At 53.5% G+C, this 16762-nt stretch overlaps 2 protein-coding genes across 5 annotated transcripts in view; both read left to right on the top strand.

Annotated features, from left to right (window-relative positions):
- DIP2A (disco interacting protein 2 homolog A) overlaps positions 1 to 2190 on the top strand; it is a 91098-nt gene extending 88908 nt beyond the window's left edge. For all 4 annotated transcript variants that reach the window (XM_040069191.1, XM_040069195.1, XM_040069192.1 and 1 more), the window contains one exon: positions 238 to 2190. In XM_040069191.1, coding sequence (XP_039925125.1) covers positions 238 to 490 — 253 coding nt within the window. In that variant the 3' untranslated portion in view covers positions 491 to 2190. The remainder of the gene's footprint in view (positions 1 to 237) is intronic.
- Positions 2191 to 8495: 6305 nt separating this feature from the next.
- On the top strand, positions 8496 to 16762 carry LSS (lanosterol synthase). Its single transcript, XM_040070309.2, has 20 exons — positions 8496 to 8608; positions 8686 to 8794; positions 9197 to 9318; positions 9630 to 9726; positions 10496 to 10631; positions 10845 to 10953; positions 11270 to 11388; positions 11803 to 11900; positions 12009 to 12036; positions 12632 to 12688; positions 12871 to 12942; positions 13659 to 13709; positions 13866 to 14015; positions 14341 to 14437; positions 14625 to 14730; positions 14944 to 15009; positions 15422 to 15502; positions 15782 to 15952; positions 16267 to 16345; positions 16432 to 16762. The coding sequence occupies exons 1-20, from the start codon at positions 8530 to 8532 to the stop codon at positions 16621 to 16623; spliced, it is 2019 nt and encodes a 672-aa protein (XP_039926243.1). The 5' UTR covers positions 8496 to 8529; the 3' UTR covers positions 16624 to 16762.

The raw sequence follows: 16762 nt of genomic DNA on the forward strand, positions 1-16762 counted from the left end.
ATGTGTGGGTGTGGTAAACACATCTCAAGGATTTCATGGATGATGTCTTCTCATGCCTATTATTCCCAGTTGGCTCTAATGAGTTACATATATCATTGGCTGTAGGTCCTCTCCAGCCTCCAGGCATTCAGGTTTACTTGTAAGCTTTGGGAGGTCTTGTCTTTCTTTTAGTAATCTCTTTTAATAGCTTGTCTAGGAGTTTTTTCCTCCCCATTAACATGTGTGTCATGCCAACAGTGCTGTGTTCACGTGGACAAACCTGCTGGTGGTGGTGGTGGAGCTGGAAGGCTCGGAGCAGGAAGCGCTGGATCTGGTCGCACTGGTGACAAACGTGGTCCTGGAAGAGCATTATCTCATTGTTGGCGTTGTGGTCATCGTGGATCCTGGGGTCATTCCCATCAACTCCCGTGGCGAGAAACAACGGATGCACTTGAGAGACGGATTTTTAGCTGATCAGTTGGATCCTATTTATGTTGCCTACAACATGTGAAAACAGCAAACCGCATCAAGGCTAAAGCACCAAAATCCAAGGGGCTTTCCTCATAATAACATTGGAATCCATGCTCTTGTTTTAAAAAGCTGTTGAAGACCTTAGGAAAATGGAGATACTTCTCTTTACATACAGCCTTTTGTCTCCCAGATTGTATTTGCTTTCATAAACCCATTGTAACAGTCACAGCTGTCTTAGGATGGAGAGTTTACTGGAATTCCTGAAGGAAGCTTATTAGAGTTATCATGGACCAATTTTATTTTGGGGCGGGGGAGCAGAGGGGAGAGAATAATTATGAATGTCAGTACTTGATGCACTGCATAAAAGGACATAGAGTGGGGTGGGGAGAGAACACCAGCTGTGAGGAGGACTCCTGGAAAGAGCACCCAAAGTTGTGTGTAACCATCCAGAGTTCACCCTCCACGTGACTGCAGTATTGGGGTTGGGGCATAACCTTCGACATTGCACACACCTCTACCACATTCTCTACTGAAAGGAATTTTGCACATATTTGAGATTTAAAAATGCAGCCTTTTTATTTTAAATCACAGACTCATCCCTATTCAGAAGAAGCCAACCCATTCCAATCCTGGATTCAGTGTAACAGTTATGCTGCTGTTCAGCTTTTTTGTACCAAGCAAAAACAGATACTGTAACAAGGTTACTTACAGTGCCATGCTGGACTCTGTAATGCTATAAAATTTATAATAAAATACAAATTAATACCCAGTTTTAAGTACTTGATGCAGGAACCTTCAGTGCTCTTGCTCTTCCAACTCCATGTCAAAGTCACTTGTTTCCATAGTGTTAGCTGTTAATTCCTGCCCTGCCGAGGATTTGAAAATCCATTCCAAAGCCACTCTGAATGATTTGTATAAATGTTTACAAAGCATAGGCTTACAAAATGTTTTCCGTAAATATTCTGTGCTAAAACTTGAAATAGTAACTTTTTTTTTTCTCACAATGGAAAACCTATTCAGTGTTAGTTAGCTTGAGCTGCTGTGGTACAAGCTTCCTTTGTTTTCTTTGGAGTTGTATTTAAACTTTGTTTGGGCTAAAATAACCAGTTGGTTGAGTCACAGTTGGACGAATTAAGGTTTTGAAGTTTCTGTCTGATCTAATACTGCAGTGACCCTAATGCAGTTATTAAAATAATTCTGTGTTTGAAGGTAGGCACGAGGATAGCAAATAATTATTTTTATAGATTTGTTAAAGACTTGAGAGCTACACAAAATTTTTTAATAATGCACAAGTTTGCAAAAGAGCAAGTTTTTTCTGCAGGCAGTTCTGCCTGGATCAGTGCCTAAGAAAGATGGATGTCAGTCCCCTGGTAGATCAGATTTATCCATGGTCAAATAAACCCTGAAATCTTCAAGATTTATAGTAGTTATGGGCCCTGATGGTGTTTACCTGTGGTGTATAGTACAGCTGCATACTCTGACTGTAATTTATGTACAGAACTTGTGTAACTTATTGTTTGAGTCCAGCAGCCTCCAGCAGCGGGCTGTGGGACACCCCTCCTAGCAGAACAGCTGGCAAAAGGAGACAACTTCCTAGCCCCCAGTTCCATGTTGTAGTTTTTTAGCAAATAAAGCAGTGTAAGACTTTTGTATTGAGATACTGATGAAAGTGATACAAGTTGCCTTGTAAAGTAAATCTTAAAACAAAAAGCTTATTAAACATTTCAAAACAGCTCTTGCCAATCTGACTTGATAAATGTTGAAACTAAAGCTGTTAGGTCAAAACCTTGGCTTAGCACGTTAGTTCTCACTCATATTACAGACAGTTTAATGTCTTAGGAGCTTTTTCTGCAAAGCTTCACAGCAATTGCTATGCAGGTAAAGCAGTTGTAAAGCCTGGAAGGTCCTGAATTTCCTGTTTTGAACCTCTGCCAAGCTGCAGTGCTCACTGTGTCACATATATCACTGCCAGGGGGCCGGCAGGGCATGGCTGTTACGGTGTCACTGCCATGGTGCAACTACACAGCTGCCCTGTGCGTGGCCAAGCCCTTCCAGGGCCTCTGAGCTCCAGCTCCAGGCATGGGCTGACCATTTCCCTGCTTGCTTTGCAGCCAGACATCCGCCAGAGTTTATACCCTTGGAAAACATTGCAGAAGGCACCAGCTGGACAGAAAGAGGTCTGATGCCAGGTCTGGGCTGATGACTGCCAGGGAGAAAGCACTTGGTGAAAAGGAAAAGTGCAAGCAGAAACAGCAGGACCGGGATGATGCCCTCCAGCAATTTCCTCAGGCTGACACACAGCAGCTGCTGTACTACTGAAATTCTCCAGAACTGTCAGGGTAAAGAAGGTTCTCTCCAGGCTCTCCACCTTTGTGTCAGTAAGTCACATGGACCCCTGCGTCCCGTGGGAGGGAAAGACGAGAATGAGAGAGAGTGTTGGGTGTGAGAGGGGATGGGAAGGGTGAGGGCCATACACACAGGATCCCCTCGAGGACCAAGGATGCCCTGGAAAACAACAGCTGAGGAGGTGAACATGTCCCTGCCAGCCAGGGGAGTTGGGATGGAATGGGGTGGCACGGCATGGCATCTCCAGCCAAAGCAAGGATAGACAGTACACTTTGCCTGAGATACACACACAGGAGACAGCAATGACCCTGCCAGCTGCTGAGACTGCCTCAGCACGGGGAGCAGGGAAGGCGATGGGAAGAGCCCATTGTGCAGCAATAAAGCCAAGGGGTACCTTTCCTCACTAGCTGCCCTGGTGATCCAGGATTCCCAGGGTGGCCAGGGCTTCCTGGTGTCCCACTGGCTCCGGGGAATCCCTGCAGGACAGGAGCATCGTGCCAGCATCTGGTGTACCCCAGCACTGCCAGACTGCTTCAGTGCCCAAGGCAGTGCTGGTGCCAGCACTGGGAGCTCAGGGCAGCCCCAAGGCAGAGCTGGGTTCCAGGGTGCCTTTACCCTGTGTGCTGAGCTGGGCTGTGAGGGTGCACTGTGGGGCTGGACTGGGGTTCTTCAGTGGGATTTCCCCTCCAGTGTAGGTGTGGAGGAGACTGAAGGGACAGGGGCAGTGAGAGGCTCCATGGAGCCAGGTCACTTTGTCCAGGGATCCTGGGGTGCCTGGGTGAGGGGCCAGAGGTATTCAGCCTGTCACCCTTCTTGCCCAGGCTCTCAGCACTCTATCCTGGTGGACTCTGTGACCCTGGTGGTCCTGGAGGGCCAGGAAGCCTGTGGCAGCCCTGTTGGTGTACTGGGCAGTGTCAGTGACCAGGTACTCTGTCCTTACATGCCGTCCCTGTAGCACAGTGCTTGTCTCCCAAGCTCATCTGGGCAGGAACAGTGTCACCCCCACATCTTCCCCAGGTCACACAGGGAGGCAGCCAGCACGAAGCCCCAGGAACTCTGAGCAGTCAGGAGGGAGCACTCACCTCCTGCCTCTCTGCCATGATCAGCTGCCCTAGCTTGCCCTGTCTGTGGCATGTGCTGTACCTGGTAGCCAGTGACGGGACCCCTGGCTGCTCTCCAGCGGCTCTGCAGATGGTCGAGGCCCCGCTCCAGGATCTCCAGGCTGGAGAGGCCATCTGTGGGGTAGCACAGGAACTGCTGACTCCATGGTGTATAAAGCGAAGGGGAGATCTTGCTGGGGCAGCAAAGATGTGTGCCGGATGGGATGGGATGGGATGGGATGGGATGGGATGGGATGGGATGGGATGGGATGGGATGGGATAGCCAGAAGGTCATTTTGTGGGGGAGGATGAGTGCACTGTCTGGCACCCGGCACTGTTAGTACCTGTGCCCCTCAGGGAGGAGAATGGGGCCCACACCCAGCAGGTGCAGGGAGCCCCCAACACTGCACACCCTGCATGTCATCAGTGGCACCAGCATGTCCAGCAGCTTGAAATAACCAACATAGAAGAAGAAGAAGAAGGTGTCAGTAGGGACCACAGGGATCAGCTATGTGCATGGTCCTTCTCAGCTCAAAGCACCACCATGCACATTGCAGCTTCACAAGGATTAAAGATCACAATAGAAGTCACACATAGAAAAATGTGCCAGGACAAAAACGTGCTTCATGTCCCCTTCTCTCCACCCAGACTGTGATGCTGTTAAAAGGGTTTCCGGTTGGATTCAGATGACAAGGGAGACAGAACATGGGGCTACATAGCACTGAGGAGCTAAGGGCATGGCCTGAGCGTCTTCTGGCAGAAGCAGCGCACGGGAGCGCTTCGCTGCTGGCAAAGTGTTCTGGGTGAGAAGCAGACACCGATTCACCTCCAGGGGAGTGAAAGCATCACCAGTTACAAGAGGCAAAGAACAAAACCGCAGAGCACCAGACTCTTCGCATACTGGTGTAAAAGAAATGCACCTCCATTAACATTTCCTTACATCAGCTCATGAAAGCTTTTGTAACAGGCTCAGACACTGGTCTGGGGAAAAATAAATTCCCCAGCATTAAGGTTGAGTATGTTGACCGCAAATACTTATTTGACCACTGAAATTCTTGCATTTAAGGCATTGTAAACGACACCAGTTAGCTGTACTCTGGTGGGACGAGCAGGGATGCTTTTAAGTAGTGGTGTTTTTAGTGTGGAGGTAGTTTGTCAGCAATTTTGCACAATTTGATTTTTTCCAAGAGTACTTGCATTCCTATAAGAGCTGGCTATAAATGGGGGTGTCTGTCAGCAGGAAAGAGACAGCATTTTTCTGTTGATAGCAATTTTATCTAGTAGCTCTCTACCTCAGTCCTCAGCCAAGAAATTCAATAAAGCAAAACTTTCCTAGTCAGATACAAGGTCCTAGCTCATCTCCTTGAACCATTTTCTGATGTCATTCTGGAAAGTGACCTTTCCTTAAAATGGAACAGAAAAAGCAGCATTTGACAAATCAAAACTTGAACAGTCTTGAAATTCTCTTTGCTGGTGATTCTTGCTGTCCATTTCACCCCAAATCATTCTGACTTCTGTATTTTACGGGTGATGATCTGGAATTATGTGCTGATGGGATGGGAAAGAGCAGCAGGATCAGATGTGAGCACCAGAAACCTTGACCCTCTTTTGCCTCTGCTAATGAGCAGCTCCCAACAACTTTCCTGATCCTTGTCCAGGCTCATATCCTTTGGCAGACTGCTCTCTTGGCCTGGATCATCCCTAACCTAGCCTGTGACCATCCAGGAGGTCTGGATATGGGTGTGAGGCTGTGAGCTGGCTGTGCTTTCAGTGCTGCCCAAGGGCTGCTTCTGTTATTTTAAAATTCACGTTCTGATCTTTGAACAGGAGGGTGCAACCTTGGGGCTCCTTTCCTCAGGGTCAGGGCTTCTTTGCCAGAGCTTTAGGCTGATATGTTTAAAGAAGCAAGGGGGTTTTGCAGTGCCCAAGGCTGAGCAAAACAAAAACACTTCAGCCCTCTGCCTGTGTTCCTCACAATGTGGCCTCCTCATACCAGGCTCGCGGAGAAAAGCCAGCCTATTTCTTTGTCTCTCATGTGTGTGGCACCAGGCTCTGCCAGACCATGAGACAAAAGCCAGCAGTCATTGAACTAGGACAAAAAACGTGACGAAAGCAGAGGAATTTGGGAGGGAGGGTGAAGAAACTGCCTCTGCCTCTGCACGGCTGCACTCACAGTCCCAGCACACACAGCAGCTTTGGAGGGAGCAGGTTCCCTGGCACCTACGAACACAGCGGCTGGGGTGAGCTACTTCCTGGGTGAATCCAGCTGAAGTTCAGACACAGAAAACATGGATGAAAACAATGCCTAAGTAACAGGAATTTGGCAATTATTAAAAAATTCTGGTGCAGGTGTGTTGTATAGAGACAGAAAAATACAACCAAATTTTTCATCCTCCATCACTCCCTTTAGGCAAATATTACCATAAATTATCATAAGATTTTGGTATCCACAGACAAGTGGATACTTGCATGAACCTCATTTCAGGCAGACTCATTATGACAATTTTCTTTTTATTAAACCAAAAATAAACAGACTATTAAACCTCAAATACAACACTCCTGTCAATGAACTTCTAGAGTTCCCTCTGTTCATATAAAGTGTGCAAGACAAGCAGCACAGCTCTCCCTAGTGAGGACCAATGGGATGAGACACAAGTCAAAGATATTATCCACGTCCATTCTCCCTCCAGGAGAAGTCCAGCACCATCCAAAAAGACATTTTGCTCTTACTGAACACAACCGGGGCTGAACTGGTGAGTTACCTATGCCTAGTTTACAAAATAAAAACTAAATAATTCCCAGATAAAAGTACTGTATTATCTCCAAATACTCCCTGACATTATTCTGGACATGAGTGAAGAGCTATTTGCTAGAAGAGGAGTATTTTAAATTAAACTTGTAGTGTGCGTTATATACTACATAAGTCTATACGGGTATACTTATATAATATAAATATATAAGTATATAAATATAAGTATTAATAGGATTTTTTCTGTTCTGGGGTGCTGATGGGTGTCACATTTGTGAGTAGGTCTTTTGTCCCTGGGCAGTGCACAGAAATGGAGGGGCTTTTCTGCGAATTTAGCTTGGTCTGGTGTCACCTCTGTGGTAGGAGGGAAGTCAGGTCATTCTGAAAGGCTGAAAGGAATTTCATCACTCCATTTAAACAACTATATATTAAATTTCCACCCAGCCCTTCCAACAGTATAGCAGCAGCAAGTACAGCATCTCTGGGATTTACAACCCCTGTGTGCCTCCTTCTGGGAAGCCTTCTTGAGCTGAGGCGCTTTAAAGGGCTGAAACCCACTCGCTCACTGGCCTGGGAAGGCAGTGATGCTACACTGGGGGTGTCAGGAGAGAGGTGCGGACACGTCACTGGGAAAGGACAGGAGGAGCTCTGCCATCTCATGGACTGCTGTTCCACGGCACAACCTGCACGAAGGTGTCGCTCCCCACAACCGTGCTGGAGGCACCAAGGCAGGGTTCATAGTGAGGATACCTGACCCACCTGTAGAGCAAAACACGCTGGTTTATGGGGGTCACCCCCGCCGGCCACACCCATCCTCACCCGGGCAGGGCGACGGTGTTTGACGAGTGCCTGACACCCCGGGAAAGCAGACCAGAGGACGCTGATCAGGGGTGGTGCCAGCAGCGGGGAAGCCCGGGGGCAGCGGGAGCGTGGGCACGCGTGGGTACACGTGGGTCAGGGTGCACCGCACACGTCCCTCGTGGCCCACGAGGGCATGAGCCGCTCACACAGGAGAGGCCGGCGTTGTTTTGTTATTTCCATTAACGATGGAAACCACACGCCCGGACTTTGGGGGGCATACGGAGGTGGGGACAGTCGCTGTAGGGGCTGGCACTGTCACCCAAAGGGCTGCCGCGGTCTGTGGAGGGGATGGCGCTCCCGGGGAAGCGAGCGCGGCGGCTGCGCCCCGGCAGCCGGAGGAGCCGAGCCCCGGCGGCGGGCCGGGCGCTGCGCCGCGGCAGGAGGAGACGGGGCGGGCCGGGGGCCGGGCCGCGCCGCCATTGGCTGCCGCCCGTGAGGCGATGTGGGGCCAGCCGGCGCGGCCCCGGCCCCGGCCCCGGCGCTGCCAGAGGGACCGGCGATGGCGGCGGGCGCCGTGTGGGTACCGGCAGTGGGATCGGGAGCGGCGGTGGCGGGGCGCAGCGGGTGGATCCCGGCAGTGGGATCGGGAGCGGCGGTGGCGGGGGGCAGCGGGTGGATCCGGGCAGTGGGATCGGGAGCGGCGGTGGCGGGGGGCAGCGGGTCCCGGCGGGGCGGAGCGGGGTGGCGGCCGCGGTTCACGGTGCCCGTGTCCGGCAGGGCGGTTCGGCGGCGTGGCGGCCCTTGGCGCACGGCGGCGGCCACGGAGCTGCCGGCCTGGCGGCTGCGCTGCGAGGGCGGGCGGCAGCTCTGGCGCTACCTGGGCGACGGCGATGTCGGGGAGCGGCGAGCGCAGACGGCGCTGGAGCAGCACAGCCTCGGGCTGGACACGGTGCGGGGGGCCCGGGCCGCGGCGGCGGGGCCGTGCCCGGGGCCCACGGCTGAGGTGCCCCTGTCTCCCCGCAGAGCGCGACCCTGCAGGCGCTGCCGGCGGCCGGCTCGGCCCGGGAGGCGGCCCGCAACGGGATGCGGTTCTACGCAGCGCTGCAGGCCGAGGATGGGCACTGGGCGGGCGACTACGGCGGGCCGCTATTCCTGCTGCCAGGTAGGCCTGGACACCTGCCCAGGGGTGAGTGCCCTGGGGTTTGGCTCTCTACAGTGTCGGCCTGTCCGGTCTTCCAGGTCTCCTCATCACCTGCCACACGGCCAAAATCCAGCTGCCCGAGGCGTTCCGGAAGGAGATGGTACGCTACCTGCGCTCTGTGCAGCTCCCGGATGGAGGCTGGGGCTTGTGAGTAGCAAAGATGCTTCTTGGAGTGATGGCTGCGCTAAGGTCCAGGACCTGGAGCTGCTGTCAGATCTGCCCAGGCTCAAGGAGGGGGACTCAGCACCTGTGATAGGTGTGGGTGGTTGGACTTGCTTGTGCAGCACTCCAGGTACACTGTTTGTCACAGAGGTGGCCATAGCATCAAGTCTGGCCACATTTCCTCTGGGGTACTCCATCCCAAATCATCATGTGTGACAAGGTAGTGAAGAGCAGTATTTCTTCCTGTGTTAATCAGGTCCCTCTTCTCCAAAGTTACCTCTGGCATCCCACTTCACCCTAACAAAGACAGCCTTGTGCATGGCTTGTGTCGGGCTAATGGCAATAGCTGACTAATGGATGTGGTGTTTCTGTATATGCTCCTGACAGACATGTGGAAGACAAATCAACAGTGTTTGGCACAGCCCTCAACTACGTAGCCTTGAGGATCCTGGGGCTTGGACCAGATGACCCTGACATTGTGCGGGCCCGTGTCAACCTGCACAACAAAGGTCAGCCATGGGGCTGGTACACTGGTGAGAGAGGTCTGGCCAGACCTGAGGGCTGCAGGAACACTGGGGGTTGCCAGGTGGTGGAATAACTGTTGTTCTTACTTACCTTTCATGGCAACTGCATTTTCAATTAATGATGGGAAGCTGTGTTGCATTTTTGTACCATAGCCTGCTTGCCCTGTTTTGGGACATGTATCCCAGCCTGAGTAGTGTGCTCCCAAACATGGGGAGAAGTGGGCCCTGTGATGGGGAAGAAAGTTGGGAGGTGGCATGGCTGTGTTAACCCTGAAAGCTGATACTGTTCTGTGCAGGAGGTGCTGTGGGAATCCCTTCCTGGGGCAAGTTTTGGCTGGCTGTCTTGAACGTTTACAGCTGGGAGGGAATGAACACGCTTCTCCCAGAGATGTGGTATGTACTCCCCTCACGGTGGAGAGAGGAGCCAGTGTCAGTCCTGCCACCAGCCTCGACCCAGAACTGTCCCAGGCACTGGTGATTGCTGGGATAACTCTAGCTACAGCCAGGAACTGGAGGTGCTCATGCTACTTATCAGCTGGGAGCCAGCAGCAGGCCAGCCCCTAGGTGGATAGCACTGAACACTGCATCCAAGGGAGAGGCCAGAGCACAGCCCTGCTGGCATTTCCCACAGCATCCCTAATACATTCATGTGCTTCCTGCCCGCCACCAGTATCTTCCAGCAGCCAGAACTGGGCCCAAGCAGGAAGGGACAGCCACATGTAAGGCTGCCAGCCCTAAACCCTTGCTTGTACCCTCTCTGAATACTCAGAGGGCTGCTGGGTGTCAGAGAGGGAAAGTGTCTGACGCTATCCCTGGAGGAAATCGGGGGCTGCACAGTACCAAGGGCTGCTGGTGCTTTGTCAGCAAATGCCATTAACTGTCAGTCCAGGCCTCTGCCTTCAACGTCACATGTGACTGAACTGGCTTCTCTCCTTCCTCTTTGAGCTCGAGGTTTTCCCTACCCTATGTCAGCTGGGCCTGGAGTGGTGTCAGGAGGGAGTATCCCTGTTGGAGGGGGAATCTGAGCAGGGCCAGATGTCTGTGTATCCCCTAGTGCGAGGGACAGGGGAAGGCACGCCCTGCTCTGGGCATTCCACACATCTCTCCAGTGGCCCTTGGCTTTCCTTGTTCCTCACGGCAGCAATTTCTCTGTTGCAATCAGGCTGCTTCCCACATGGTTTCCAGCCCATCCCTCACGGCTCTGGTGCCACTGCCGCCAGGTTTACCTTCCCATGAGCTACTGCTATGCCAAGCGTTTGTCGGCAGAAGAGGACGAGCTGATACGGAGCTTGCGGCAGGTAAGGAAGGAGCAGATCCTGCTGGACAAGGATACATGGCTCCATCACCACTTGCTGTGCTGTCCATGCCCCTGTGAGCCAGCCTCTGGCCTGCCAAGTGGCAGCTCTCATGCCTGCACGGTCTCTGTCAGACAGCAGAGCCAGCTCCCGGCAGCAACTGCCCCAGGTGCTTGCTCCTGGCTGGCCAGGCTGCCCTTTGCTCTCTTGTGCCAGGAGCTGTACGTGCAAGACTACGGCAGCATAGACTGGCCAGCGCAGAGGAGCAACGTGGCTGCCTGTGATGTGTACACCCCACACAGCTGGCTGCTGGGAGCTGCCTACGGTGAGTGCTGAGCTGTTGCCAGGAACACTGAAGCCGCCTCAGAGCTCTTTAGGGTCTACTACCAGCTACTCGTGTGTGCCCTGCAGCTGGGATGGAGACAGGAATTATGTGATCCATGGGGTTCTATGGGGTTCTCCCTCCCTGAGAGCAGCAGGGCCTTGTGCCCATGTCCTCCAGCCGCTCTGGGGCAGAACTTTGCTCCGTCCTGATGCTTAGTGGGTTGTTGTGTGAACTGGGGGGCAGCCTGCCACAGCAAGTGAATGTGGCTGCACAGAGTGGGGTTTTTTTCACTGCATGTCCCTTTCTTCTCCTGTAGCCGTTATGAATATGTATGAAGCTCACCACAGCACCCACCTTCGGCAGCGAGCCGTCACAGAGCTGTACGACCACATCAAGGCTGATGATAGATTCACCAAGTGCATCAGCATCGGGCCCGTAAGACACTTGCTGTTAATCCTTTAATATCTCACCCTTTGTTATTTAAGGACCAGCCTGTGCAATTGTGGCGTGTAATAATCACCAGATCTTGCGCAAATCCTGCTGCTCCTGATGCTCAAGAGCTTAAGGCTAACAGGGCACAGGAGATGCAGAGGGCACAGGGACAGTTGTGGCCCTAGTGAGGCGTATCTCTCCTTGAGTTCCAGGGAGATGATCTGAGAGGAAGCTCTGGAGTAATCTCATGGCACCTGCCCTACTAACTCAGCTATGCTGGGTGATGCCACAGGTGGTGGAGCTGTTGGGATCAAGGCTGAGACAACCTCTGGATGGCTTTGTGTTGAGTGGGGGAAGGTGTGTGTCTGGGGCTGGAAGAAGCTCTATGCAGAGCAGTGACAATGCTCCTCTCGGCAGATCTCCAAGACAATCAACATGCTGGTTCGCTGGTTCGTGGAGGGGAAGGACTCCCCAGCTTTTCAGGAACATGTTTCCAGGATCCCTGACTATCTCTGGTAAGGGCTGAGTGTGTCCCATCTGGCAGAGCACACCATGGCTTTTGACTTGCCTCCTGGTGCTCCCACTGTGCCTGTGCTGCAGCACTGTGCTCTCTCCTCCCACAGGCTGGGCCTCGATGGCATGAAGATGCAGGTGAAGTGCTGTAGGAGTTCACCTGTGAATGAAGGGACCCTGGTGTGCTGGGGCAGCCTGTGGAGTAATGGGATGGCGTGTTCATCCCAGGCCTGAGCTCCTGGTGTCTCACCTCTGGTGCCTGGTGGCCTTCTCACTGCCACTTCCCCCTCTGTGCCAGGAGAGAATACTGTCTGTCTTGCTAGTTTGCCTACCTGTGGCTGGGAGCTGAAAAGCCTTTGTTCCCCCCATCCTCATGAGTCCTGGGAGAAGGGCAGGAGAAAGCCAGGCCCCTGATCCTACATGTGGGCTGAGCTCTGCTTCTCTCAGAGCCATTGACAGTGTCCTGCTGTTCCTTAATACTAGCCACCTCTCCTGCCTTGGCTGTGCACAGAGCAGATTGAAGCAGCTGTCTTATTTCATGGGCCCTTGCTGTCCCTTGACCTGCTGCCTCTGTCCTCCCTATGCCAGCACGTCAGCTGTGATGCAGGGTGACTTAAAACAGGGTGGAGGGAGCTGTTTGGGGTAATGCAAGAGGGATGTGCTGTCCCATTAGTCCCCACAGCTGGGTCAGGCTGCTGCTAGCACCAGACTTTCACTATTTTCTCTCTTCCAGGGCACTAATGGATCCCAGCTCTGGGATACTGCTTTTGCCATCCAAGCCTTCCTGGAGGTAATGCACCCTTCAGTGCTACATGCTGCCTTAGGAAAACAATCTCTGCTCACGAGTCCCCAGATACCAGAGCTCCTGCTGTGCACCCCCCTGGGGCTGTGTTCTGGCCTGGCATGTTGTGACTGAGCTAGGAAAACACGTCTGGCTACAGCCCCTTGCTCACTGTGCATCTCTGTTTCTAGGCAGAAGCCCAGGAGATGCCCGAATTCACCTCCTGCCTGCAGAACGCCCATGGATTCCTCCGGTTCTCCCAGGTGAGCAGAGCTGGTCACTGGTGTCTCACACACTGGCTGTGCAGGCTTGGCTGTTGCTCAGAACCCTGTTGGATGCATCTGTTGCCTTCTGAAGAGAGCTTCTGAAGGGCTGCCTAGCAAAGTCCCAGGCCCAGCCTCCTGTTTTCTACTCCCTGTTTTCAGGAAACCATCTTTGAATCTTGGAGAGGACTTTGGCAAGGCCCAGGGATGCTTGGGTTATTTGGTTTGTAAACTCATTTGCCTGAGCTTAGAGAGGCTGGAAAACTGAAAGCTTAGGCTTATTTGCCCTTCATCTTGTCTGGTACCGACATATTTGAAGCACCCTTCTGGGAAACCCAGGATCGTTGGATAGTGGCTGTATGAGCTCAGCTCTTGCTGGCCAGGCCAGCAGTGGCTCAGGGTGAGGGTCACTGTCACCAGCAGCTAGGTGCACATGCAGTCGTGGGTCTTGTTTGTGGTGCTGCCAACAGGAGCACTGAAAGCAGATGGTTCCCTGGCAGGCAAGCTCCCAAAGGGGACTTTAGCAACGCTTGCTGAAACCAGGCCAAAAGGTGATTTCTCCCTGCTCCAGAACTGACCTCTTGCCTGTCTACTTCCCTCAGTGGAAGGCAGGTACTGTCCACTTCCACATCGTTCTGCAACTGCAATGGTTTCAGCCCGTGGTCTTGCAGCCAGGCACCTGCAGGCTGTCCTCAATTGTTTCTTGTCTCCTGCAGATCCCAGAGAACCCACCTGACTACCAGAAATATTACCGCCACATGAACAAGGTAGGATGGCTGGCACTGCTCTCTCAAGGACACATGACTGGGGCAGGGATTTGGGCAGAGGGAGTAGGAATCAGGGGCAGCACCTGCTCCCTTCCAAGGATAGAGTGGGTGAGGGAAAGCGATCCTGCTCCCTAAGCCGACCTGATCCTTTTCCAGGGTGGCTTCCCCTTCAGCACACGGGACTGTGGCTGGATCGTGGCAGATTGCACAGCGGAGGGGCTGAAGGCAGTTATGCTGCTGCAGGAGAAGTGTCCCTTCATAGCCAAGCCTGTGCCTGCTGAGCGCCTCTTTGATGCTGTGAATGTGGTAAGAGCTGCAAAAATTAGGCCAAGGGACATGCAGGACTGTAGGAGAAGCCAAAGCCTAAGGAATTGTTAGATCTGGTAGTAGATCTGAGCTAGTATGGGGCCTGGTGTGGCAAAGCTCTGTTGTGATTCAGAGCTGCCTGTGTGACCTAATGTCATGTGATGGCCCAGATTGGGCCTGCCTATCAAGGTGGTTTGGAACCTGGGGTTTTCTGCCAGCCCTATAGACCTGTATGTCTGACTTTGTCCTCACAGCTGGCTTGGGGCCAGACTGGAGTAGTACTGCCCATGAAGTTGTCCCACCCTATCTCTGCTTGTCTGGGCAGTTGCTGAGCATGAGGAACTCGGATGGAGGCTTTGCCACTTACGAAACCAAGCGAGGAGGCCACTTACTGGAGCTGCTGAACCCCTCAGAGGTGTTTGGTAAGGGGAGCTGTGGGGCTGGTTGTATTGGCCACAGTGAAGGGACACAGTGGCCTGGGCTCGCCATGGCCAGTGGGTGCTTGACGGGATCAGTGTGCCCTGGGTCTGAGGGACAGGCTGGCTGCAGCTGGCCTGGAGGCTTGTCCACAGAGGGGCTGTGGCTCTGATACCCATTGCCTGCTGGCAGGTGACATCATGATTGACTACACATACGTGGAGTGCACATCAGCTGTCATGCAGGCACTGAGACACTTCCAGAGCCAGTTCCCTGAGCACCGAGCTGGGGAGATCAGGTGAGACACTGAGATGAGAGCTGGGCAGGGGAGAGGACAGGCTCACTGTCCCAAGCTGCCTGCCATGGCCTCCTGAACAGTGTAGCTGTCTGCATGCTCTTGTCTCTTGTGCCCTCCAATAATGGGACTCATCAAGGCCTCTGGTGGAGCCCCCAGTGAAGCAGAGACTGAGTTTGAGCTGCTTCTGAAGTGGATGACTTCTTTCCTGTCCAGGGAGACTCTGCAGAAGGGCCTGGATTTCTGTCGCAAGAAGCAGCGAGCAGATGGGTCCTGGGAAGGGTAAGTGGTGTACCCAGCATCCAGTTTTCTTCTGGCTACCCCAGCGTGAGAGGGATCTTCATGGAAAGCATTCCTGACTGGCAGGATCTGTGGGAGGGAAAGTAGGGGCTGATCCTCCTCTAGCTTTTGTGCTTTGCTCTCAGTTACTCTCCCTCCAGTCCAGGTAGAACAGGTATCTTGTGCAGTGCACAAGACCCAGAGAAGTTTGGGGTGGCTCCAGCTCCTGTGCTCCCAGTTCTGCTGACAGTGGAGTTACCTGGGAGCTGGTGCTGGTGGTACTGGGCATGGTTGGGCCATAGGGGAAGGCAGGCTGCAGCCCTGTGCCTGGCTCTTCTCTTCTGTGAACGCAGCTCAGCCTGCCTCTCCCTGGGGCCTCGCATCCCTGACAGTTCTGCTCTCCCCTTCCTCCTAGGAGCTGGGGGGTTTGCTTCACCTATGGCACCTGGTTTGGTCTGGAGGCGTTTGCCAGCATGCAGCACACATACGAGAACGGGTGAGAAGGCGATGTCTGGGTGTCCTGCCCCTACCTACCTCCTGGGCCAGGGTAGGACTCTGTGGTGGGGCTGGGTGGGTACCCTGGCTGTGCATGGACTCTCCTGCCTCAGGGACTGCTCCTCCCAAATCCTGTGTCTGCAATATGGCCAAGGGTACTCGCTGCCTGACCCTCAAACTCTCGGCGCAGTCCTGGCCACGGGCACCGCTTCTCTTTGCAGCTGAGATCTGTGGGCATCCAAACACAGTCCTGTCTTGATTCTGGCTCCCATCCCTGCAGGACTGTCTGCCGAGAGGTGGCCCAGGCCTGCCAGTTCCTCATCTCCAAGCAGATGGCAGATGGCGGGTGGGGAGAGGATTTCGAGTCCTGCGAGCAGCGCACGTACGTGCAGAGCGCCGAGTCGCAGATCCACAACACCTGTTGGGCCCTGCTTGGGCTCATGGCTGTCAGGTAAGAGCAGCCCCACCTGGCCCCAGTGCTCAGGGAAAAAAGGTGCAAGCTGGGTTGGGTGGCCTTGGGCCTGGCTGCTGTGACCCAGTGCAAAGAAAAGCTTTTGATCATGACTGCAGGCTTTCAGCCTGGGAAAATGATGCCATATTCATAATATCTAGTGTCTTCGGATTGAGGAGAGCCCTTCCCAAAGCACTCAGCATGCCTGGGGCAAGCCTGGGGCAGCGTGGAGGTGGTTGAGTTCCCCAGGCATGTGGATGAGGGTTTGCAGATGGTTTGGATAAAGATGCTTACATTTCCCTTGTGCTTTGCAGGTACCCTGACATCGGTGTGCTGGAAAGGGGCATTAAAGTGCTGATGGATAAGCAGCTGCCCAATGGGGACTGGCCTCAGGTACATCTTTAGTCTTTCCAAGGGGTTCCTGAACATATAGCAGTCCCCTGTCACTCATACCATTCTGCTCTCTGCTTGTGTCCCAGGAGAACATTGCTGGGGTGTTCAACAAGTCCTGTGCCATCAGTTACACCGCGTACCGCAACATCTTCCCCATCTGGACACTGGGGCGATTCTGCCGGCTGCATCCCAAGAGCCCTCTGGTTGGGCAGCTGCCAGCCAGAGCCAGACCCTCAGCTGGGGCAGCGCAGGAGGAGCAGGGAGCTCTGTCTGCTTGAACCTGGGACGCTGAGGATGCCGTGGCCCTGGATTTGTCTTGGATCCTGGTGTCTGCACGGGGCCATGGCTGCATGGGATATCTCAATGCTGACCTTAGCATATGGACTGCTGCCTCTGCCAGAGAGGGGTGCTGCACCA

Source organism: Hirundo rustica, chromosome 7 (genome assembly GCF_015227805.2).
Source record: "Hirundo rustica isolate bHirRus1 chromosome 7, bHirRus1.pri.v3, whole genome shotgun sequence".
In the NCBI taxonomy this organism is placed as follows: Eukaryota; Metazoa; Chordata; class Aves; order Passeriformes; family Hirundinidae; genus Hirundo; species Hirundo rustica.

Excerpts from the sequence above, each read along its gene's own strand:
- LSS (XM_040070309.2), top strand. The coding sequence starts at position 8,530 with ATGCGGTTCTACGCAGCGCTGCAGGCCGAGGATGGGCACTGGGCGGGC. Across the intron at positions 14,016-14,340 it reads TCTTTGATGCTGTGAATGTG|TTGCTGAGCATGAGGAACTC; the intron begins GTAAGAGCTGCA and ends TTGTCTGGGCAG. Across the intron at positions 14,731-14,943 it reads CACCGAGCTGGGGAGATCAG|GGAGACTCTGCAGAAGGGCC; the intron begins GTGAGACACTGA and ends TTTCCTGTCCAG.